Here is a 23,866-nt window from a genome sequence, read left to right on the forward strand (position 1 = left end):
CAAGGGCATGTACCTGGGTTGCAGGTTCGATCCCTGGCCCTGGTCAGAGTGCGGGAGGCAACCAATCGATGTTTCTCTCCCTCCCTCCCTGCCACTGTCTTTAAAAATCAATGGAAAAAATATCCTCACATGAGGTTTAAAAAAAAAAGCGCCTTCTTTGCCCTTCACCTTCCTCCTTTGCCCGAGTCTTCCTTACGCCTGCCTGGGCGGGTCGAGCAGCTGGGGGTCTAGTAGCGAGAATTCCCCAAAGCCCAGGGGTGAGCCCAGGCCCGAGGGAGGGCCCCTCTACACCCCAATCCTGGCTCTCCGGGCTTCATTCCTTCGGGGGAAATGCCAAATCTGTCTGATCTGAAGACGAGATCATAAATAACGGCCGTGCCTGCGCCGTGAAGGACCCGCCAGGACTGAAGGAGTTGGTCTGCATTCAGGGCCCACGGGGAGCGTTGGTTCTTGCGTTTTCCATGGAGCGAAGCTTCCTCGGGTCCTTCCTGACGTGTTTGCACAGCCGCCCAGACTCCCCGCATGGTGACTGGGACCAGGCACAGTTCTCTTTCCCGTGGGTGACACGTGTCGGTCACGGAGCCACGGCGTCCGCCGAGTCGGACGTCATCCCAGCAGTGTTCTCCCGGGTGCCCGATGCCGCTCGTCCCCCGGTGGATCCTCGCGGCCACACTCGTGTTGGAGTCTCAGTGGCTGGCTGGGTCGGGCTTTGTTCCCAACCTCAGGGCCTCCTGAACGGATGAGGGGTGACGGAGACGGACGTCGTAGCCTGTGGGCGCCTGTGGCTTGATTACTCCTGGCTCTGACCATTTATAAGTCAGCCCCAGAGGTCCAAGGTGTGTGGTGATTTGTCAGTTCTCGAAGGCACAGCTTCCCATCTGTTTTGCGTCTGTGTGTGGGAGGGGACAGGTGATCCATTCACATGGTTCCAGCCTCAAAGCGTCGGCAAAATGACACAGCCTCTACCCCAGGCCTGCGCTCACCCAGCTCCCGGCCCGGAGGTCGTGAAAGTTCGCACTTTTACACGACCCTTCCAAAGATATTTTATGCATTTGCAAAACACACACACACACACACACACACACATATATATTTCCTCCCTCACATTAGCATTAAACAACATCGCTTCCCTTTTTCACCTAATAATATAGCGTGTAATTTTTCCACACTGGCAGATGGTATGAAAGAAGCATATGGCGTTAAGAACTCATGGGGGGGGGGATGTTACTTGGGGGGGTCGGTAGCTTGTGAAAGGGACCTGCTGAAGGCAGTGCACATTTTTAAAAAGGTTATTTTTATGTCATGTAGGAGCCTAAAGCGGTTTGCTGCCCGTAGCTCATCATGAGCCCAGGTTCCTTCCCTGTTGTTGCTCTGGGTGTCCGAGGGCTTCCTGAGCTCCCATGGTCTGAGACGGGCACCAGTGCACAGGAGCCCCCGATGGGCAAGTGGACCAGGGCGGGGGCTGTGGGCACCAGGCCACGGAGAAGTGTTTTTGTCTTTATTTGAAGGACAGTAAGGAGCCTTGACAATATTTCAGGCAGGATGGGGGCACAGTCACTTTTATGGAAGCACTGTTCCTGGCAAGTGTAGAGAAAACAGATGGGGAGAGAGTCCAACAAGACACATGAAGTGAATTAGATGAATGCAACAGCCCGAAATAAGAAGTTTAAGTCCCTTCTACCTGCCCCCACCACCTTCCTCCAGGCTGCAGGAGTCTCCACAAGACCAGAGACCTCATGGCTTCTCTGCTTCAGCACCTTCCATGCCGACCGGCACCGGGCATTTTGAAAGGGCAGCCACACCTCCTCGCTTGGCAAAACACCCGAGGGTTTTGTTCAGGAGAAAACACACCAACACTTACTAGGAAATCATTTTTTTTTTAAAGGAAGGTTATTCTAATAACCTGAAACGAATCCTCCAGCCCTAGCTTGCTGCTTTCTCCGGGACGCGGTGACAGCTCGTTCCGTGGGCCGTTCGCCGAGCCTCCCCGGGTAACCTAATAATGCTCCTCTCTCCGTGTCCCTGTCACGTTAACTCTTCATAACTAGTCCTCGATTATTCCACCTCCTGGGCGGCGTCTCCTCGCCAGCCGCGTGTAACTAGGCTAAACGGCAAAGACGCCCCATCCAGCATGCCTGCAATTCCCCGCCTCGGGAGGCCGCTCCCAGGCTCGCGTAAGAATAAAGGCAGGTCACCCTAATACTCAGGGGCGGGGGGGGGGGGCTCTCCCGCCGAGGTCGCCCCGCCCACGGTTCCGCACGGAGACAGAACCAGCTCGTCGCCCCCGGGAGCCGTGGCAGTCGCCAGGCAGGTGCGCGTTGGCTCGGACCAGAGGGTCCGCTGCTGCGGCAGGCGACACCCCTCCCCGAAATCACAGATTCAGCAAGGAGACGGTTTCTGTGTGGCTTCCCGTTTGAGGTCCCGAGGCAGGTCCGAGCACGGTTTTCACTGTCTCGCAAACACAGGCTCTGAGCGTACCGAGGGCTTGTGAGTCGGGGAGCGAGAGAAAGCGCTGTCCCTTCCTCCGCGGTGTGTGTGGACCCCTCTCAGGGGACGCGTGGCCAGCCCGGCCGGGGCTTGGCTGCTTAGAGCACCGTCCGGATGTGCCGAGGTTGTGGGTTTGATCCCGGGCAGGGCACACACGAGAATCAGCCAATAAGTGGAGCAGCAAATTCATGCTTCTCTCTCCTTTGCTCTCTCTCTAAAAATCAATTTTAAAAAAACCTAAGACTGTGCCCTGGCCGGTGTGGCTCAGTGGTTAGAGCATCAGCCTGCACACCGAAGGGTCCCGGGTTCGATTCCCGGTGAAGGGCACGTACCCGGCTTGCAGGTTCGACCCCCAGGCCTAGCTGGGGCGCGTGCGGGAGGCCACCAGTCGATGTGTGTGTCTCCCCCTCTTCCTTCCACTCCCTCTAAACATCAATGGAGAAAATATCCCCGAGTGAAGGTGAACAAAAAATGTAAAAATAAAAATTAAAAACAATAAAGGAAGAATTCACATCGAAAGAACAGAGAGCCCCCTGACCAAGGAGCGACGCGCGCGGGGAGGGCGGGTGGGATACAAAACCCGCAGTTTCCATCCTCCGTTCAGGCCGCCGGCTTTTTGTTCGCCAGGCGACACCCAGACGGGGCCAGTGCGCCCGGCTGCCCGTGAAACCCGACAGGTAATTGGTTAAATCAGGACAGTCAGCAGACATCTGTTGAGGACGATACGATTCAAGGGGAGCCTTCCCCTCCCCCGGGAAACTCAGTTGCGCTGGGCCGGGATTAATTTTTCACTGTCTCCGGTTGAAGGAGAGCAGCCGCCTCACGTAGGACCCTGATTGCCCAGCCTCTCGAGCCAAAATCAGGAAAGACAAAGGAGGAGCGAACCGAAACCAGGGACCACGTCGATTCTGCCCCCGGGGCCCCGGGATTCCTTCTTCCTTTGGACGCCTAACGTTCAATTTTTCTCGGTCCCGAAGCTCTTTCCTTACACCGTCCACGTGAGACGGGCAAGGGGGGCGTGAAGAATGAGCTCTGGCCACCGCAGGAAAAAATAATTGAAAGCGCATAACCCGGAGTGGATCCGGCTGCGGTTACTTTCTCCCCGTGACGCCGCTCAGCAGACAGCGCCCCCCCCCCCCCCAACGGTCACAGAGAAGACGCGCGACGTGTTCTGACGTTTCGCTGGAGCGCCGCCGTTTGGGACTCGCTGTCTCTCTCCGTGGTCCAATAATGAACGACACTCAGCGCGGGCGTGGCCCCCGCGAATCTTGCTTGGACGTGCGTGTCGGTAAGAACCGCTCCGATGAACGAGTCTTGGGCTAGACTTCCTTCCAAAACCGGGCCGGTTCTCTCCTCGATTTTATGCCTTTGCTGCCCTCAGGGATGCTCTTGTCAGTGTCATGGACAGAAACCAGACGGCAGTGGCCAAAACAAATACTCTGGGTTTTTGGGTCCCCCCCCCCTTTGACTGAGCGTGAAGTTCAGAGGCTGGAGCTGGGGCCCGGCTGCTGTCAGGGCTCCGCGGGGCCACCGGGGCCCAGGTTCCTTCCCTCTTCCTGCTCTGCAATCTCGGGCACGTGGTCTGTCGCCTTCCTCATGCTCACAGGATTGCGGCTATCGCTCCGGGCATCTTACCTATATTCCAGGTAGGACAAATGGGGGAGGCGTGTGGCCAATGCCCTAGGTGATGACTGGCCAGGTGCGTCTTTTTTGGTCAGAAAAACAATAACTTTCTTATCAGCTGTGACAAAGGACAGACAGCGAAGGAAGTTTCTCCCTCACGTGTCCCTCCCAGGCTCCTGGGAAGTGACACGTCGAGGCCCCGAACGAGCATGTTTCCTAGCCTGGGAAACAGTCCTCCAGGTGAATCGACCCACAGCGGGGCGAGGCCTGCCTGTGGCGCCTGCACGCTCCTCGGCTGCCCACTCCGGCCCTGCCCTCCTGACGTGGCTGTTGACCTGGTCACAGTTCTCTGGTCCCATCCTGAGGCCACACAGGGAGCAGCGGCCTTGGGGTCCCACCCTCGGGCCTGTTAGAAGCCTGGAGATGGCACCTTTCTCGCTGCCGACCTGGGACGTCTCTGGGTGCCCGGAGCAGCGTCCCCTAAATACCACTTACGATTCTGGTCGTAACCACAGGACTTACCCACTGTTGCTGCTTTGTATCTTACGTTGATGCCAACTCATCTTTTTTTCCTACATAAATAAACTTATTTCAAGGGGAAACTTTATATCATTCCTTAATATGAAAACCCCGATATCTGCTGTCAGGAATCAGAGGTAAACATAGAAATAAATGCAATCAAAGCCTTGGCCCGGGGCCAGCTGCTCTCGCTCCGGCGGAGCCTTGTGATCCTAAAAGGCTCCCTCCTCTCCCGATGCCCCGAGAGAGTGTTCATCTTAATCCGAGTCTTTTGTCGGAACAGAAGGACGTGTTTGAAAGTAGAATGTAGGTCATGCCTCGGAGCCAGCCAGCTGCCTGCCTCCTGCTCCCGACCAGGGAGCCCCACTTGCAGTCGTCTCGAGCGCGCCCCTCGCAACGTGCGTCCCTCACCGGGGAAGGCTGGGCGAGCGGATGGCCCGGCGTTCAAGGTCTCATCGAAGGGTCCCTGTCAACGTGACTTCCTACCTTCTCCGTTAGCCGGCCCTGTGCCCCACCCCACCCCCGTCAGAGCTCCCTGTGCCCCCCCCGTCAGAGCTCCCTGTGCCCACTTGGCTGTTTCTGGGTCACCCACCAGCCATCACCCCCTCTCTCTCCCGGCTGGAGGGATCCCTACCTGCCCAGCCTACATCTTCTCTGATAATGAATTATCAGGGGCAAACTATTTCCCAAATAGGTCCGTCCCTCCTATTTTGTGGCTGGGAAATTTTACATTGAAAAAAAATAATCAGGATAGCTTTTTAAAAAGCAAACGTATCCTAGAAATCATTGCTCCAAGTAGAAATGACTGGGGATTTTGGGGGGGCAGTTTGTACCCCCCCTGCCCTCCAACAATTCAGTCGGTTTCCCAACGTCTCGGCAGGAGAATCCTGGTGCTACAAACATAAGCCAGTAAACCGGAGACCCTTTGGCGCTCCAACGACTGAGCACACCGGCCAGGGCAATAATAGGAAACCCTAAACTCCCCACTCCTATGGCCCGCAGGCCCCTTGGGAGAACACAGCCCGCGTTCTGCGCGAAGCTGCGCCCCGGCGTTTATCACAGCGTCGTCCGTAACAGGCCGGAAACAACCAGTTCCATGCATCTGGGCACTTCCATTAGGTGGAATATTAGACAGCCATTTAAAATGAGTTATATCTGCATCTGCCGATCTGGAAAGTTCTCTTAAGAAATATTACTAAGTGGGAAGAAGAAAAAAAAAGCCCGGCCCCCAGCAGCATGAGTGGCCCACTGATACTTGAAGATAAAAATATGAAGCAATGTGTCCTCATCCAATTTCATGGGCAACCTTGAGGACATTACGCTCAGTGGGATGAGGCAGACACACGGGGACGCACAGTGTGTCATTCCACGTCCGCAAGGTGCCTAGAGCTGGCAACGCCACACAGGCGGGAAGCAGGTGGGTGGGTGCCAGGGGCTGGGGAGGGGACTTAGTGTCTCATGGGGACAGAGTTTAAACTGGACAAGATGGGGAAGGTCCTGGAGGCGGTCAGTGGGGGCGGTTGCGTAGCAGCCTGAACGTGCTTAGCGCCACGGACTTGTGCACGTCGCGGCTGAGACGGCCAGTTTTGTATTAATGTGTATTTTACCTCCATGGAAAATAAAGCAAAGGCCTAGATTTGTACGCGGACAGCAGGTCCCGGGAAAGCTCCACGATGGGAGGGGATTCGAGAAACAAAGCGTCAGGGACGGGAGAGACACTTTGTATCATGTTCTTCTTTGTAGCATTTGGATTTTGTTACTGTATCTTCTTTTAAGCGTCAGAGAATGACACATCATGACAGTAACCAAATATGCTTTAGCAGCCTATGTTATAAATATACAGTGTGTGCTCATGTGTAATTTATATTATGTATTTATATTAATGTATTGTTTATATAAATATATAATGTGCATTTTTAAGGCCGATTTATGGGCATCTATTTAGCAGCCTCTGACCTACTTTGCAAGAGCAGGACCCGGCTCGGTCGTGGCTAAAGGGTGATCTGCTCCCGGAGCGATGGCGCTGGGCCTGTACTTTTCCACTGTTACGTAAGGGACAGAGCCTCCGGCTGCCGGCTTCACTTGCGCGTCCTGTAATCATGTGTGAGACTTTCCCTCAGCGCCTTCCTGGGTTTTTTTTTTTCCCTTTTCTCTTTTCTTTTTAAGAGAAACAATCATGCCTCTTGTGGCAAGAAAATTGTGGCAAATATGAAACAGGCGCTAAAGTGACAGAGGAAGGAAGACGTGTCCCCCGGGCAGACAGCCGATTTGAAGGCGCGTGATCGTAAGTGGGAGAGACAGCCCTCGGCGGCAGCCTGCTGCGTCCACGGCCATCTCCCCCGACCCTGTCCTTGTCACTCTCCTGAGGTCACCTCGGCAGCCGCGTTCGGGTCATATTCCAGTGGCCTGTCCACAGCACCAGTGAACTCAGGTCCCTGAGGGCGTCCTGGGCACTCACCTGTCCCCTGTGGCCCCAGAGACACAGGATTGGGGGTGCAGATGGGGGTGGAGGAAAGTGTAGTGTCAGGGACCTGGACACCCCGAGTCCGAGTCGCCACTGCTCATGTCACTCACTCAGGGTGACACTCAGATAATTGAGCCTCGGAGCAGGACGGAGATGCCACCTCGTTCCCAGAGTGTTTCTCGTGGTTGTGGAGCTTATAGCGGGTGATGGCCACAGAGACGGGCACCAGCCAAATCAGCCACGAAAGCAGCCTTCCCACAGTATCCCACTTGTATGGTGCCCACGGTGACACCAAGTCACCCATCCCCTTTTCTTGGGGACCATTGAATGTTTGGGTCCCGGACGTCGTTTGTCATCATCGGGCACTGAGAGGCCTGGGCCCCTCGGGAGCCCTGAGGACCGAGTGTCCTCCAGCCCCGGCCCCGGCCCCGGCCAGCCTCCTAACTGAGTTTCCTCGAAGACAAAATTGCAGCCTCTACGCTGATTTCTCAGCGGATCCCGGTCATCTCGGCGTCTCCACTCTCTCTCCAGACAGCTTCTGAGATGCTGAAAAATGAGTGTTTCTGAATTGGGGGTCCCCTTGGGTCGCCTCGGCTACACAGTCACGGCGTCAGGGCCTCCGTGTGAAAAGTCTGCCCCGCCCGCCCCCCGCCATGGCCGCTCCGGGGAGGCCAGACCCGGTGGCCGACGGTGAGGGCGGCTGGCCGGCCGCGTTCCTCCCCGGCTGGGCCGGCGTGGTCGGCGGCGCCGGGAGCGCACGCGGCTCGCTGGAGAGCAGGCCGGGAGGTGCCGCGTCAGTCCCCCGCTTAGGTTTCCACCCGCTGCTTTCTCCCTGATTCCAGTTCCCCGGCCAGGCCCGTGGATGTCTTGCGGGGGAGCCGTTTGTCTGCCTCTCTGGCGCCGAGACGATCTGGTCATTTACCCATGCCCTTGTTTTACAAGTGGGGAAACTGAGGCCGGGGTGCAAGGGGAAGCCAGCCGTACAGGCCAAGGTTGTCGGCTGCAAAGCAAGAGAGAAACCGAGTCTGGGCATCTTGAGCCAAAGACGATGCGTGACCCAGAGAGGAAACCGCAGGACCCTAAGCGGCAGCGGGATGGACCCGGAGGCGTCGAGAACCAGGGAGACGCCAGGACAAGGCAGGGGCCTCGGGCTGGAGGACCAGCCGGAGCTTGGCCAGCGCTTCCTGTCTCCCCTCCTTGCGACACCGGTTGGCAAAGTCCCAGGAGGGCAAGTTGGCCTCATTCAGCCACGTTGGCCACACGGGGAAATGAAAAAACAGAGGGTCCAGCCCCGGCCCGTGTGGCTCGCTGGTTAGAGCACCGGCCTGCGCCCTGAAGGGTCAAGGGGTCGATTCCCGGTCAAGGGCACGTACCTGGGTTGCAGGTCCCTGCGGGAGGCAACCCCCCGACGTGTCCCTCTCACGTCCACGCTTCTCTCTCTCCCCCACCTCCCTCCTTCCCTTCCACGCTCTAAAAATCAATGGAAAAAAATGACCTCAGGTGAGAATTAACCGACGAAAGGTCAAACCTCCCTTCTCCCCGCTGGTCCCTTCGGTCCCGGTGGCAGGCTCTGCCCCTCCGCTCATCACTTACAAGCGTCGCTGTAAACGATCCCTTTGCATAGTTAATCCGGCCTCTTCATTATGTGTTTAGTGGCGCTCGGCAGGCGTCAAATCCGAAAGCGGGCTTTGGAGCAGGTCCAGCTGCTGTTTCCTGTGATATTCGGGGAACGTGGGGTTTCGGGAGTGGCCCCCGGAGCGTGTCTGGCTGGAGGGCCTCCAGCGGCCCCGCCCTGCGCGTCTCTCTTGGAGCAAGTCCAGCCGTCTGGAGACGCCGATAGCTCCGGAGGGTGCCCCCGCCTCCCCGCCACCGAGCGCAGACGACCCCTCCCGCCTCCCGCGGAAATTAATACGAACCTGCCCAGCGGACGGAAAGAGGCGATGCCTGTTGGGGAGCTCGGCCGCGGGAGCCGTCGCTCACCCGGGACTCATCCGGCACACACTAGGCAGCGCCTCCCACGGGCCGGCCCTGGGGCACGTCCGAGGGTATTGACCGGGAAGCAGATGACGGCCGGCGGCCCCCGTGGAACTCGGCTCAGAGAGGGAGGCGGGGGACGGACCCAGCGCGGAGAGATGCCCCATGTGCCCTGCGCGGGCGCAGAGAACGCGGCTGGATGTGCGAGTGCGGCCGTGGGTGAGCCGCGGGGACGCCGCGGGGAGAGCGAGTTCGCGGGCACCGGGGCCGGGGAAGCGCGGTGTCTCCGGGTCACGCTGTGGCGGTCAGAGCGGAGCGGCCTGGAGAGAGGACGGTGGAGAGGACAGTCCCTTCCCGGAGGAGGGACGTCGTCTTACAGGCTCCGGAGGCCCCTCTGTGGACAGCAGGCACTCTTTTTATTTTACTTATTAATTTTTTAAATTCTCACCTGAGGATGTTTTTTCCGTTGATTTTTAGAGAGAGAGGGAGGGAGGGAGGGAAACACCCGTTGGCTGCTTCCCGCACGTGCCGAGGATCGAACCTGCGGCCCGGGCACGCGGCCTCGGCCGGGAATCGAACCCGAGACCTCCGGTGCGCAGGCCGAGGCTCGAGCCCTGGGCCCCGCCGGCCGGGCTGAGCCCCCTTTGCTCTCTTGCAGGAGCAGCGGCTTGCTCAACGAGGTGGCGCAGGTGGACTTGGAGATCGCGAGCTTCAGCAGCCTCTCGGGCACGCAGCCCGTCACGTGGCAGGTGGAGTACCCGCGGAAGGGGGCCTCGGAGGCCGCCGTGGCCGAGATCTTCGTCAGCCAGAAGGACCTGGCCGGCATCGTCCCCCTGGCCATGGTAAGACCCGGGCGGTCGCGGGGGCTCCTGAGTTCGGCCGGCCGCGTCCCCGTGTCCTTCCTGTCGCCCCCCCCCCCAGGGCTGTTGGCCGCGATCGTTTTAAGGGGCGTTTAACGCGAAAATGTCTCCATCTTCCCCGTACCCTGGACGGTGCCACGTTTCCCCGACCTCGGGCGTTCCCACCCCAGCCTCACGGTACCAGCCGCGTCCCGGCCGGGCGCCCTCACGCACTCACTTCCTCTGCTCCGGGTCCATCCAGCTCTTTACAAGGAAGCTTTAGGCTCCCGTGTGCACGAGTCGGGATGGATACGCTTTGCCGGCTGTAGGCCGCAGCCTGGCCGACCCGTGACGGTCGGTTAACACCTCTGCTGCGCGACCTGCGTGCTCTATACCGTTTTCTTACAATAAAGTACAACAGGCGGAAGAGCGTGGCCCTGCCCGGCCGGCGGGGCTCAGCGGTGGGCATCGGCCTGGGGTCCAGGAGGTCGCGGTTCGGTTCCCGTCAGGGCCCCGGGTGGGTAAGTGGCCGGTTACCGGGAGCAGGGATTTTCAATCACTCGCCGTAATCAGACCTAAAGTCACTTCACCGGCCGGCTCCCGGCGTGGTCCCAGATGCGGCTTGTGTCGCATTAAGAGGGTCTGAAGAGCAGATCTAAGGCGCCGCGCCATGGCCTGCCGTGGGAAGGAGCCCCCGCCGGGCGCGCCCGAAAGAGTCTGGGAAGGAAAACCAGAAGGGGACTGCCCGTCGGGCTTCGTTTTCAGGACTGCGGGCGGGCGCTGGTTTGAGAGAGAATTAATCCTGGTGTTTTGCCTCCTAAATGAAAACGCGCAGCGAGATGAAGTGGGATTTCGCCTTCGAGCCTCCACCTGGGCTTTGCCACCGCGTTTAAAAGGGTCGGGATAAGCACATTCGTTTATTTTACTGGAACGCATTTCTTTCGCCTTCTAAACAGGGACACGGGAGAGGGGCCGCCCGCTCCCAGGAGCCCACAGACCCCGGAAACGGAGGTCCCCTAACCGAAGGCGCCCCGAGCCCGCGTTCAGGTGGCTTCTCCCCGCTCCTCGGCCGCCGCTCGTTAACCTGAAGGCGGAGGTGATGAACCCCGGCTGAGGGACGCGGCCACCGGGGGCGGGAAGGCGCCACCCCCGAGCGGCAGGGCACACAGCCACCGGCTCGCCGGCCCGCGTCCTGTGCCCTCCCGTCGCGTTACTCAGGCGCCGTGTTCCCCGGTGTAGACAACGGGCAGGGCTTGTTTTTAATCCCAGTGTTACAAGGAAACGCGACGGTGACTCGCGAAAGCCTCCCAATTGCGTGGGGTTGGTAATTCACTGAGACGGTCGGCAGCAGAGATCCCTGTGGCGGGTGCTCCACGGAGCTGCTCCCAACAACCCCCGTCCTTTTATTCAGGTTTTTCTCTATTTGTACCGGCGATGAGCCCGCATGCAGTCTTGCCGCCCTGTTATTTGGTCCTTGACAAATTCTCTTAGCGTCAAGACCAGGTCCGACGTCAGAGCGGAGCCTTGATGGCTCCGGGCCAAGACTCACTGCAGTCATTTACTTAAACCCAAAATATTAGGAGAATTAAAAAGCTCAGCCTCGCCGGTCGCTGGGAAATGCAAACTAAAGCGCGTGGACCCGGGCCCCATGCTCACTAGGGCGGCCGCGCAGAGAGGCCGGACGGTGCCCAGCGCTGTGAGGTCAGCAGGACCTGCCTGAATCGGGGACGGAAATGAGCCACGGTCGCCGGCAGACAGCTAATGCTTCATCGATACCCTCAGTGCACGTCCCACGCAACCCAGAAAGTCTGCCTCGGGCTGCGGAGAACTGGAGACGCCTGGCCGCCTGGCCACAGGTAGGCCGGTGACACTGCACGAGGCTGTCCGTAGCCACCAGAAGCTGGAATCGTCCAACAGCCCTGAGCTGGCGAGAGAGTCGCGAGGTTGAGAGATGGCCGGGAAACGGAAGACTATTGGGCAGCAAAAAAGGTAAAAGTCACGGCCCAGCGAAGCACAGCGGCGGCGAAGCTGCGCATTCGAAAGGGCGAAACGGCGGAGCCGGGGAGCCGATGGGCTCAGCAAGCGCCTGCGCCCCCGGAGGAGCATCGGGGACCCTTGAGGGGACGGAGGAGATGTCCTAAGACTGGAGGACGGGTCCTCAGCTACGCACCTGAGGTCACTCAGACTCGGCAGACTGTCCGGTTAAAATGGTTAAATTTTACCGTGTGGATATTTTACCTCGAAAGCACCCCAGAGCCCGGCCAGTGTGGCTCAGCTGGTTGAGCGTCGGCCGGCGCACCCAGAGGCCTCCGGTTCGATTCCTGGCCAGGGCGCAGGCCCAGGCTGCCGGCTGGATCTTCAGTGGGGGGCGTGCAGAGGGAGCCCATCCATCTCTCTCTCTCTCTCTCTAAAAAAACAATAAAACATATTTTAAAAATTATTTTTTTAAAAAAAGCGCCCCGGGGCAGTCAGCAGCGTCAGGGGCGTTCACTCCACGCTGCTCGGATCGGGCTGCCGGCTTCGGGGCTGCGGCTGGGGGTGATTTGGGAAAATCAGTGACTAGGCCCCGGGTCTGCCTGTGGCCCGAGGTTGTACGCCGCCCATCGGTGCCACCAGGGGGCAGTGTCACCCACCATTCCCACGGTAAAGGCTCCACCTTAAAGCTAGAAGCTTGGCCAAGTGGGACCCAGGGGGCGTTTGGGGCAGGTTCCTGGTCTTCACTCCGGCTGCGCTGCCCGGGTGCCCGCCCTGTTCCCCAGCCCGGCCACCACTGTGAACCCACTTCACCCCACCCTGTATTTCTCAGCCGTCTTCACTGTCAGCGAGGCTGCAAAAATAAAATAAAATGGTGACAGTTCTCTGGGAACCTAATGCCACCTAATTCGGTTGCCCTCCCAGCAGATGACCCCGTATATTAGCTCCGCCACGGTGCGGCCCCTCGGGGACCCGCCGGCGTCTTACACAGAATCGCTTTCTTGTTTTAAATGAATGTCCTGGAATTGCATCTCCATCTTGCATTAGGAGGAAATTGACGGGTGAGTGCGCTGAGCTCCCGCACCCCCATCCGCGCCGTGAGCGGATTGCAAGTAAATGAGCTGGGAGTTGGGCCTCCCCGTGGTGACGGAGCCGGGACGACTGGCCTGTTACCGCGAGCCCGCAGAGCTGGGTCCCCGGGGAGGGAGGCCAGGGTCTCAGCTCCCGTGGGAGACAGGCTGCCACCCCAGGATTGATCAGCTAAGTGGTTTACTGCGGGGAGGTGCCGCTCTCCGGGGTAGCTGCCGACAGGGAGGAGGGATGGGGCGAGTTTGTAAATTCAGGGGAGTTGCGCGGTGAGCAGGGTCGTGCGCAGTCAAAACCCCGCTGCCTGGGCCTCTGGCGGTCACCTCGGGGGGACCAGCTACCTCTGTGTCCTGACCGGCCAGGCACCCCCTTGAAGACCCACCTAAGAGTCACGTAAAAAGTCGTTGCTACGCTTGAAACCTGTGTCATTGTATTAACCAACGTCACCTCAATATATTTAATTTTTTTTAAGTTAAAAAAAAAAAGCAGCCCTGGCAGGTGTGGCTCAGTGGCTTAGAGTGTTGGCCTGAGCACCGCAGGGTCACAGGTTCAATTCCCGGTCAAGGGCACGTACCTGGGTTGTGGGTTCGATCCCCTGCCCTGGTCAGGGCGCCTGGGGGAGGCAACCAGTGGATGTTTCTCTCTCTCTCCCTCCCCCTTCCACTCTCTGAAAAGCAATGGGAAAAATAATAAAATAAATAGAAGAAGAAAAAAGTTGTTGCTGGACCCCCGGGTCCTGACAGGAGATGGGGGCCCTCGTGGCCACCCACGCGCGGGGAGCGGGGGAAAGTGCAGAACCTCGTGGGTGACCTGCCACCCGGGTTGGCAGCTGGTGCAAACAGGAGGGACGCGCGGATGCGCCGCCTATTGGACCGGCAGAGGCTCCAACCAATCAGAACAGGCCGGGGGCGGGGCACTGGCCAATCAGGAAGCAGGCTGGCTGCCCCTGGGACACCTCACCCGCCAGCGCGGCTGCGCGGAAACAAAGCGTCGCTGGACCCTGGGCTCTGCCCTCGCCTCCGGTTCCATCGGCCCCTAAAAGGCAGGTTCGCCTGAGCCCTTCTTGGAGCTTCTGCCCTCTGCACATTTTTGGAACAGCTCCTGGCTGCCCTGAGGCCCGAGTCAATGCTGCAGCTCTGAGGACAATTCGTGGCCGAGGTCCTGAGCCACAGGGCTGCCCTTGGCCCCCATCGTTCCTTCTACCTAACCCGAGGCCACCTTCACAAAGGACACCCCCGTTCCCTTCCCCTACGTGCTTTCAGGACCTCAAGCTGGAAAGATGCGACCGAGGCAGTTTCTCTTCTTTCCTTCGGTTCCCGTGTGTGTGAGCATCTCCCACGAGCAGAGACTGGTCCAGGACAGGCCACGGAGGCATGAACAGGACAGACACGGTGCCACCTCATGCGCTCCCGACTCAGAGGGAGACAGACCCACCGAAAGCTGAGATGGACCATGTCGTGCGTCTCGCGGGGCATGGGTGCTCCGGGAACGGGCGGGGAGGGGTGTGAGCCGGCTCCAGGGAGGTGAGGGCGGAGGGAAAGGCATTCCAGGCAGAAGGAACAGAATAGCAAAGACTGTCCTGTTCAAGCACAGCCGAGAGGTCACGGTGGCTGCAAAGCAGGTGCAGGGGGAGGTAGGGTAGAGAGGAAGCCAGCGAGGCCCCAGGCGTCCGGACCCTGCACACTGGGGCTTTTTCTCTGAGAGACGGAACCAGGAGAAGGTTTGGGTGGGGCAGGGACGTGAGCTTGTGAGGGGCTCGCGCCGTCTGCTGCGTGGAGAGGACACTGAAGTGGACCAGGTTAGATGACGCTTGAACCCGGCGCCCCCTCCTCTGAGCGTCACAGGGTTCTCCTGGTGGTGGTGGGGTGGGGTCTGTGCCAGGCGCAGAGCCACGCACAGCACATACAGGGGCCCTTTCCCGCTCCCCCGAAGTGGGACGTGAGACAAGTCGGCCTGACAGCACCCCATTGATCCCCACTTTAAACGCCGCAGGAGACACGAGTCCGGACAAAGCCGGCCTGTGCGGACCAAGGGCTGGCCCTGGGACCTCTCATTAGCATGCAGCTGGGCGGGCGGGGGGAGGCGGTCACGGGCCAGGCGCCGTCTAGGGACGCTCGGGGCTCGGAACAGGGCGTCCTGAGACGCACAAGACGCGGCTTTCACAGAGGAACGAGGACATGGCACAGCCAGCCTGCGCGTGGAGAGGGGACAGGACGCCCGGCTGGTGCTCAGCCTCCCTCCCTCCTGCCTCTGACCTGGGCACCGCCCGCCCGCCCGCCGCCTCTGCTGCTTTAGGAAGTGGTCGTGAAACAACCTCCCACCGCCCAGAGGCCGGGGGGTTAGGGCTGCACAGCATTCGGGTTGCAACGATTTAGGATTGCTCAGTTTTAGGATAGCAAAGGAGGAAGAGCCAGTCTTATGGATCTAATTCTGCCCCCCAAAAAGATAAATTGCATTTAACCCTCGATACCTGGGAATGGGACCTTATTTGGAAATAGGGTCTTTGCAGATTGTACCAACGTGAGATGAGATCACGGGGTGGCCCTCATCCAGCGTGGCTGGTGTCCTACGAGAAGAGAGACATTCGGACACAGACACACACGGAGAGGAAAAGGCCGTGTGATGACCGAGGCGGAATTGGGGCGATGTCTACACAAGCCAAGGGACACCAGGGGTGACCGGCTGCCCCCCAAAACTAGCAGATTTCCCCCTGCGGGTTTCAGAGGGAGCCCGGCCCTGCTGACACCTCGATTTCAGACTCCCGGCCTCCAGAACAGAGAGAAAATAAATGTCTGTTGCTCAAAGCCTCCCGGTTTGCGGTGCTTTATAGCAGCAGCCCCAGAAAACTAGCAGGCGAGAGCATCCGTTATTATAATGATGGTTATGATTATCACGAGCTGAGTGGTTACTGCCTGAAGCCTGCAGACGCTGCCCAGTAAATCCGAGCCGCAGTGATTCGTCAGGGGTGGCCGCCGGGACGCCGGGGCGGGCTGGCGAGCTTCCCGCGCCCCTGCAAGCGCTCCGCTCCAGGATGCCGCACGCTTTCTGCCCGACACAGGGACTCCCATTGGTCCACTGCTCACCGTGCTAAGATTTCTAGGAGGAATTTCGGAGGTGGCAGGGGGGAGAGTGGAGCTGGGAGTGACCGCAGGATGGATGCACCTGCGGCGTTTTGGGTGGAGGCCTTTTCTCTGGCTCCCTGGGATGTCAGGGAGGGAAGGCCTGTCCCCTCCCCTCGGCCCCCTGCTCCCCACGCCCTGGTCCCCGCTGCTCCTGCAGAACCCAAAGTGGCTGCAACCAGGAAACGATGGGGCTGTAAGTTTCCATGTCCCCCTCATTCTGAGCATTTTAAAATCAATCTCCCCAAAAAGGCCCACGCAAAGTTCTTGGAGATCCTTTCATTAGGAAATGGGAAAGGGCCTGGCCGGTTGGCTCAGCGGTTGAGCATCGACCTAGGATCCAGGCGATTGGGGTTCGATTCCCGGTCAGGGCACAGGCCCGGGTTGCAGGCTCGATCCCCAGTTGGGGGCGTGCAGGAGGCCGCCGGTCCATGACTCTCATCATTGATGTTTCTATCTCTCTCTCTCCCTCTCCCTTCCTCTCTCTGAAATCAATAAAAACATAATTTAAGAAAGAAAAGAAAAGAAATGGGAAAGGAAGAAGCAGTGCGGTCGGGACAGCGGGTCCAACGCGCCCGCTGCCGGCTGGAGACAAGGCTCCCCTCCCTCCCTGATGAGGCGTCTTAGAGCCGAGCGGTGCGGTGGAGCTGGGTGTCTGCACGTGGCCTGGTGCAGGGGAAATTGCATTAGTCGGGGGAGTTCTGGAGGCCGCCCCGATGCCCGCGTGTGTACATAATGCATTCTTAATCACTGAGTTATGGAGATAGCTGGTGGAAACCTAACAAAGTCAGCTTGTTAATCAGATGGCACTTCCCAGGGCTCATCTGCCAGAATCCAGAACCACCCCTCCCCTTTCAAGCACCCTCACTGATCTGCATGACAGTTGGCCGCTGGGCAGCCTCCCCCCCCCCCCCCCCAGTGACCGCAACTAAGACGCCTGGAATTGGGAAAACGAAGCCGCCTCCCGGAGTAATTTTTCTGCGGCTGTAAATTCGGCTGAATTGTCCTCTGCTTAGCTCTGCTTCAGCCTTGCTCACCAGCAGCTCCCGCCAGCCAAGAGCACTGGGATGGCTGTCCTGCCGTGTCCTGCCGTTCCCAAAGGCAGGCCACAAAGCTGGAGACGTAGCGTCATCACATCAAGGCTCGGTCTTCGTCCGCCGGTCTCCAGGCGCAGAGAAAGATCCGTGAGTTAGCCTTAGGTTTTCCGAGTAGAGCGGAAAACCCTCCGAGCCAGTAGCTAAGACACGAAGGAAGTTTATCTCACGGACGTAAGTAAACCCGCGGCCACCCCTTCGCCATCAGAGGTTTAGCGCCTCCGGTCTTTCTACGCCACCCCCCCCAGTGAGTAGCGATCGTTTCTGAGTTTGCCTCATGGCTCAAGGTGGTTGCTAGGGTTCCGGCCTTCGCCTCTGTATTCCAGGCAGCCGGGGGGGGGGGGGGGGATGGACGGACAACGTGAATGTCCCGCTGACTACGTCCAGCTCCCGAGAAGCAGATTTCTTAACGGGCTGCAAGCTGTTCCCACTTATGTTTGGACTAGACCCGTCGTTTTCAAACTCTCGGCGTCAGGATCCTGGAGAGATTGTTGGAACAGAGGTGAGTGGGCACCACCTCCGCCCTCGCTGACTCAGTAGGTGAGAAGCCCTGTTGGTCCCACGGTCCCACGCAGCTGCGAGGGAGGCCGGGGAGTTTGAGGGTCTCCTCTCGCTCCACCCCCCCCCCCAAAATCACGGCTCAGTTACTTCAGACTTCAGCCTGGTGGAGAACACTCCAGAATGTCGGCTCCAAGGGCAAGGTACACGCAGGGGAAGACCCACAGTCGTTCCCGCCGCAGCGGCTGGAGCCCGCAGGTCGGGAGAAGACGCCGCAGGGCTGGTGGGAGGATGCCCGGGGCAGCTGGCGGGGACCCTGCCTCGTGCCCCCGGCTCGGGGAAGGTCACAGGCCCCGTTGGAAGACCAGGACGCGAGGGCCGGCTGCTGGCTCTGCGTGTCGTGGAGGTGGGATCGCGCACTCGCTGGCCCGTGGCGCCTGGCGTCTCGCCCTCAGCACCGTGTCCTCGGGCCCCGCGTCGCAGCAGGCGTCAGAGCCCTTCCCTCCCGCGGCGCGTCACAGCCCCCGGCACAGGATGCCTCTCCCCGCCGCCCCTGGCCGCGGGACTCGCCTGGCGGCCGCGGTCGCTTCATGCCCATCTTGTCAGCGCCCAGGGGTAATCCTGTGTTCTTTATTTGGTTAAACATCAAAGACGCGACTTGTGGAAATACAGAAAAGGGCGAAACCAACGTGCATTTGTGAGGACGACTGGAATAACAAATCGCGTTTTCTCCAGAGCCTCGGGCTTTGCTCAGGTTGGAAATGATGGAGATGTGAAGGGCCCCCCTTTATTGGTTCTCTCCGGCGCCCGGAGCCGCGCTCGGGGTTATGGGGGGACGAGCGTCAGGAAGAGCGGAGGCCGTTTAATCCCACGGGGAGCCCTGAGGAAGGATCACGCCTCTGCCGTGTCCCGGGGCCCTGGCCGGCGCCCACGGGCGTGTGGCCTGTTCTAGTGTCCGCTGGAGCCCACGGAGGCCACCCTGTGCCCTCCGGCCGGTGCCTCCGCCCGTGAGCGGGGACTTGTCACCCCGGGTCACTACTGTGTAACCAGCGACGCGCACGCTGGGTGCGCAGGAATCACTCACTCCGTGGCTGGGGGCTCCCCGTGGACGGCCGGGGATTCACGGCTGGACGATGACACGGCCCCACCCTCACGTGTGAAACGAGGAGACGGCGTCCAGAAGATGGGAGGGGGCCCGGGTTCCGCAGGAGCCGCTGGCACAGCTCAGGGTGGAATCCAGGGCCCCAGGGCCCCGGTGCCCACGGGCGACACACGCCCACCGGAACGACGGATCCGGGAGACGGGTTTTTAAGTGTGGGGACCGTCTCCCAAGGCCTGGGCCAGTTTATGCCAGAGGCCAATGCTCCTTCCCCCCAGTTCTCTGTGCCCCAAATCGATATTGTTCAGTTAGAAATAGCTGTTGCCCAGCCACCCTCGGCCTTAACGGCAATTCAGGGTAGGGCTCGGGCGTCGGGCGGCGGAGGGCGTGAGAGAGGGGGAGAAGCCACCGCTGGGAAGCTAATCGCCGCTGGTCCGCAAGGGGCTGGGCTTTAATGAAGCCGTCAGCCAGAGGCCCCGCGGGGGTGGGGGCCGAGCTCCGAGCCATTACCTGTAATGAGCCCGAGGACGGGCGTGGACTGGGGGGATTTCCGCCGCGTTATTAGCATCCGAACAGCCGACGTGGGCGCCGCCCAGGCGGGGGCGCTGAGCGCGCTGGCTGCCGGGCCGGGCAGGGCCTGGGGAGAGGCTGGGACGCCCCGTGACCGGCCCACGGCTCTCTCTCGGCCGAGCTCCGGTTTAATGCAAAGGTCGGTTCTGGGTCAGTTGCTTCCCCGGAGAGAGAGGCGAGCGGACCTCCCCCCTGCGTCCCCCGCTTCCGAGCTGAGCCGTGGGGTGCGTGTCCCCCAGCTTTATTGTCCACTCAGCTGCCGACGGGCACGTGGGCTGCTTCCAGACCTTAGCTTGTCAGTGGCGCTTCCGTGGACACGCGGGCGCCGCTGTGGGAAACTAGGAAGGCGGCCGTCAGCGAGCCGCAGGTGTTGTCCAGCGTCCTTGGGAAATTGTCCCAGAGAGTGGCCCCGATGCCCACGGTCCCCAGGCAGGTGTGTGGGGCCGTGTCCAGCACCCGGCAGGCGTCCCGCAGAGCCCGGCAGAGCAGCGCCCTTGACCCCGGGTGCCGGGTTCTCCCCGCAGGACACGGAGCTGCTGAACACGGCCATCCTCACCGGGAAGACGGTCGCCTTGCCCATCAGGGTGGTGTCCGTGGAGGAAAACGGCGCCGTGACCGACATCTCGGAGTCGGTGGAATGCAGGTCCGCCGATGAAGAGGTCATCAAGGTAAGCGGCTGTTTGTTCCAATCCTCGCCCAAGGAGGGCCGATTCTTTTCCCCTTTATTTTTACAGAGAGTGGAGGGGAGAGAGAGGGAGAAACATTGACGTGAGAGAGACACATCGATCGGTTGCCTCCCGAACGTGCCCCGACCAGGGTCAGGGATCGAACCCGCAACCCAGGCACGTGCCCTCGACCGGGAATCGAACCGGGCGTGGCCCTCTGGTGCGCAGGCCACACGGGCCAGGGCTCGCGTGTGTGTTTAGACTTGGGCCACATGCACCTCCCTTTAGACGGCAAAGGTCTGAAGTCTAAGGCTGGATTTTGCAGCCTCGGCACTATGGACATTTGGTGCCGGGGAGTTCGTCGTTTGGGGGGCTGTCCTGTGCTGTGTGGGATCCCTGCTCTGTTTCCGGCTGTACAGTCCCCCAGTTCACCAAGGAAAGTCCATCCGTGTGTGTGCAGCTGAGCTCGCACACGCAACACGTGCGGTGGGCAGGTGGGCGGGCGTCCCTGAGCGTCCCTGAGCGCCCCCGAGCGACTCTGAGGGCCCCTGAGCATCCCTGAGCGCCCCTGAGCGTCCCTGAGCGTCTCTGAGGGCCCCTGAGCGCCCCTGAGCGTCCCTGAGCGCCCCTGAGCACCCCTGAGCACCCCTGAGCGCCCCTGAGCGTCTCTGAGGGCCCCCGAGCGTCCCTGAGCGCCCCTGAGCGCCCCTGAGCGTCTCTGAGGGCCCCTGAGCATCCCTGAGCGTCCCTGAGCGTCCCTGAGCGTCCCTGAGCGTCCCTGAGCGTCCCTGAGCGTCCTGAGCATCCCTGAGCGTCTCTGAGGGCCCCTGAGCATCCCTGAGCGTCCCTGAGCATCCCTGAGCGTCCCTGAGCACCCCTGAGTGTCCCTGAGCGCCCCTGAGCGCCCCCGAGCGACTCTGAGGGCCCCTGAGCATCCCTGAGCGCCCCTGAGCGTCCCTGAGCGTCTCTGAGGGCCCCTGAGCGCCCCTGAGCGTCCCTGAGCGCCCCTGAGCGTCCTGAGCATCCCTGAGCGTCCCTGAGCGTCTCTGAGGGCCCCTGAGCATCCCTGAGCGTCCCTGAGCATCCCTGAGCGTCCCTGAGCGTCCCTGAGCGTCCCTGAGCGTCCCTGAGCATCCCTGAGCGTCCTGAGCATCCCTGAGCATCCCTGAGCGTCTCTGAGGGCCCCTGAGCATCCCTGAGCGTCCCTGAGCACCCCTGAGCGTCCCTGAGTGTCCTGAGCATCCCTGAGCGCCCCTGAGCGTCCCTGAGCGCCCCCGAGCGTCTCTGAGGGCCCCTGAGCATCCCTGAGCGCCCCTGAGCGTCCCTGAGCACCCCTGAGCGTCCCTGAGCGTCCCTGAGCGCCCCTGAGCGCCCCTGAGTGTCCCTGAGCGCCCCTGAGTGTCCCTGAGCGCCCCTGAGTGTCCCTGAGCGTCCCTGAGCGTCCCTGAGTGTCCCTGAGCGCCCCTGAGTGTCCCTGAGCATCCCTGAGTGTCCCTGAGCGTCCCTGAGTGTCCCTGAGCGTCCCTGAGTGTCCCTGAGCGTCCCTGAGCGTCCCTGAGCGCCCCTGAGTGTCCCTGAGCGTCCCTGAGTGTCCCTGAGCGTCCCTGAGCGTCCCGGGGAGTGTGTGGACAGTTGCTACCTGAGCACCTTCTCGGCACCAGCCACGGGCTGCGGTTGCCTTGGCAACACTCTGCCCCAGGGATGCGGAGACCGTTTCTGGCCACTTAATTCTCCATCGAGGGCCCCGTAGGTTGTTTGCCGCTTGTCAGGAAGAAATAACCTGCCCGGCGGTCCCCCGGGCGGGCGCTCCCCAGCCACTGCAGCTGCCCCCAAGAAAAACTGAGACAGCGGTGACCGAGTCAGTCAGCCGGTGCCGGCAACGTGGCTGCCACGGGCCGTGAGGTGCGGAAAGCTGAGAAAGCGGACACGGGAGGCCGCCGGCCGAGGGGTGTGGGGATCTTAGGGGCCGGCTGTCCACCACTCCGAGGCCAACTGCCGGCCCCTGTCCCTCCCAGCAGGGCCCCAGACCCTCCCTCTGGTCTCTGACACCAGCAAGACATGAGGGCAGAAAACAAATGCGTGCAGGGGACGGGCTGGTGACAACATTGAATGCAGTGGTTTTTCAGCACTGGTAACTAATTTGATATTTTAAAAACACCACACAGGGCCAATGGGACCCAGGGCGGCCAGTTTACAAACTGATTTGTTCATTCGTTTTTCAATCTACGTTTCTCGAGCACCTACTATGTGCCTGGGTTCAGTCCCTAGAGATACAACACTGAACAAAACAGCCCCGTTCCTTGTACATGTTCTAGTGAAGGGGACAAATAATAACTGAAATAAATGGGTCGAATGGATAGTGTACAAGCTGGCAGGAACTAACAGTGGGGCGGGGAAAGCCAGGAGGGGTGGGGAGGTTTGGGGAGCTGCAGTTTTAAGTAGAAATGTCAGAGAAAGTCTCTCTGAGATGTTCACATTGGAAGTAAACTCCAGAAGGGCCTGAGGCTGAGAAGACGGAGAGACCACATCTGAGAGACCACGTCATAGAGACCACATTGGAGAGACCACGTCACAGAGACCACGTTGCAGAGACCACCTGGCAGGTGTGAGCCGAGGCAGCCTCCCTGTGTAGGAGCCTCTGAGGGTTAGGTTCTCAGAGCAGGACACAAGCTCAGGGTACAAGGTGTGGAAACCCAGTGTTTCTGTCTCTGAGCTTAATTTCCCTTCCCAGCTCCCGGCCTCCCAAGTGGCAAGAAAGAAAACGGTAGCAGGAGTTTGATTTCTGAACATTAAGTTTGAGGGGCTCGCTAGGGCCGGGAGTGGAGATGTTGGAGAAGCAGCTGGGTATCTGGAGGTAGGACTCGGGGCATCGTGAGCACGAAGATGGAATTTAGAGCATTGTAATTCACAATCACAATAATGAAGGGCGTATGTGTGGCCTGAATGTCTGTGTGTCCCCCCAAATTCCTATGCTGGATCCTAACTGCCGAGGTGATGGCAGGAGGTGATGAGGCCATGAGGGTGGGGCCCTCACGAATGGGATTAGTGCCCTTATAAAAGGGACCCCAGGGAGCTCCCGAATCCCTTCCATGCATGAGGTCACAGCGAGAAGGTGTCATCTGTGAACCAGGAAGCAGGTCCTCACGAGACACGGATCTGCCAGCACCTTGATCTCGGACATTCGGCCTCTAGAACTGTGGGAAATAAATGTTTGCTGTGTAAGCCCCACCCTTCCACCCCCGCCCCGGTCTGTGATGTTCAGTCCTAGCGGCCGAGCTGAGTAAGACGGGATGTCTCAGTTGCCGCGGAAACTTATAGCACACAGAGGAGTGAGTCTGCAGCCGTGGCCCAGACCCGAGCACCAGCATCACCTGGGACCTTGTGAGAAACGCACCTGAGGGGCCCCGCCCGGACCTGCTCACCGTAGACTCAGTTGGACCCAGCAGCCGGTGTCGACAGGCCCTCTCTGAGGCTCACTCAGGTCTGAGGACCTGTGTGGGTGACAGAAGTCACAGTGACGTCAACGGCGGACCAGCAGGCATCTTTGCTCTTCTCGTGGAAAGCGGCCCCCAGCCTCTCCCCCAGGAGGCGGGTGACGTCCTCGGGGAGTTGCCAAAGCCTGAGTGACAACAGAAGCTGTCGGCTGACCGTGCGCTGCTCAAGCAGAAGCCACACGGCCCGCCACGGCCCGCCGGGTCCTGAAGAGCAAGCCTCTGTGGCTGGTTTCGTGGCCACCGTGGTTCCGCCTGCACTGCGTGGCTGCCTGAGTCAGCAGAGGCCGGAGGCCAGCCTCTCCAAGGGCAGCCCGCCCGGGACAAAGGGGGGAAGATTCCAGCCACAAATGGGACTCGGGGT

At 60.2% G+C, this 23,866-nt stretch overlaps 1 protein-coding gene across 4 annotated transcripts in view; it reads left to right on the forward strand.

Moving 5' to 3' along the window:
* TMEM132C (transmembrane protein 132C) overlaps nt 1-23,866 on the forward strand; it is a 90,537-nt gene that overhangs the window by 56,663 nt on the left and 10,008 nt on the right. For all 4 annotated transcript variants that reach the window (XR_015716243.1, XR_015716242.1, XM_087828618.1 and 1 more), the window contains exons 4-5: nt 9,726-9,909; nt 19,871-20,014. Coding sequence is in view for 2 of the 4 variants with exons in the window: in XM_087828618.1 (XP_087684744.1) it covers nt 9,726-9,909; nt 19,871-20,014 (328 nt within the window). In the remaining 2 variants the exon portion in view is untranslated. The remainder of the gene's footprint in view (nt 1-9,725; nt 9,910-19,870; nt 20,015-23,866) is intronic.

Source organism: Miniopterus natalensis, chromosome 20 (assembly GCF_054644295.1).
Source record: "Miniopterus natalensis isolate mMinNat1 chromosome 20, mMinNat1.hap1, whole genome shotgun sequence".
NCBI lineage: Eukaryota > Metazoa > Chordata > Mammalia > Chiroptera > Miniopteridae > Miniopterus > Miniopterus natalensis.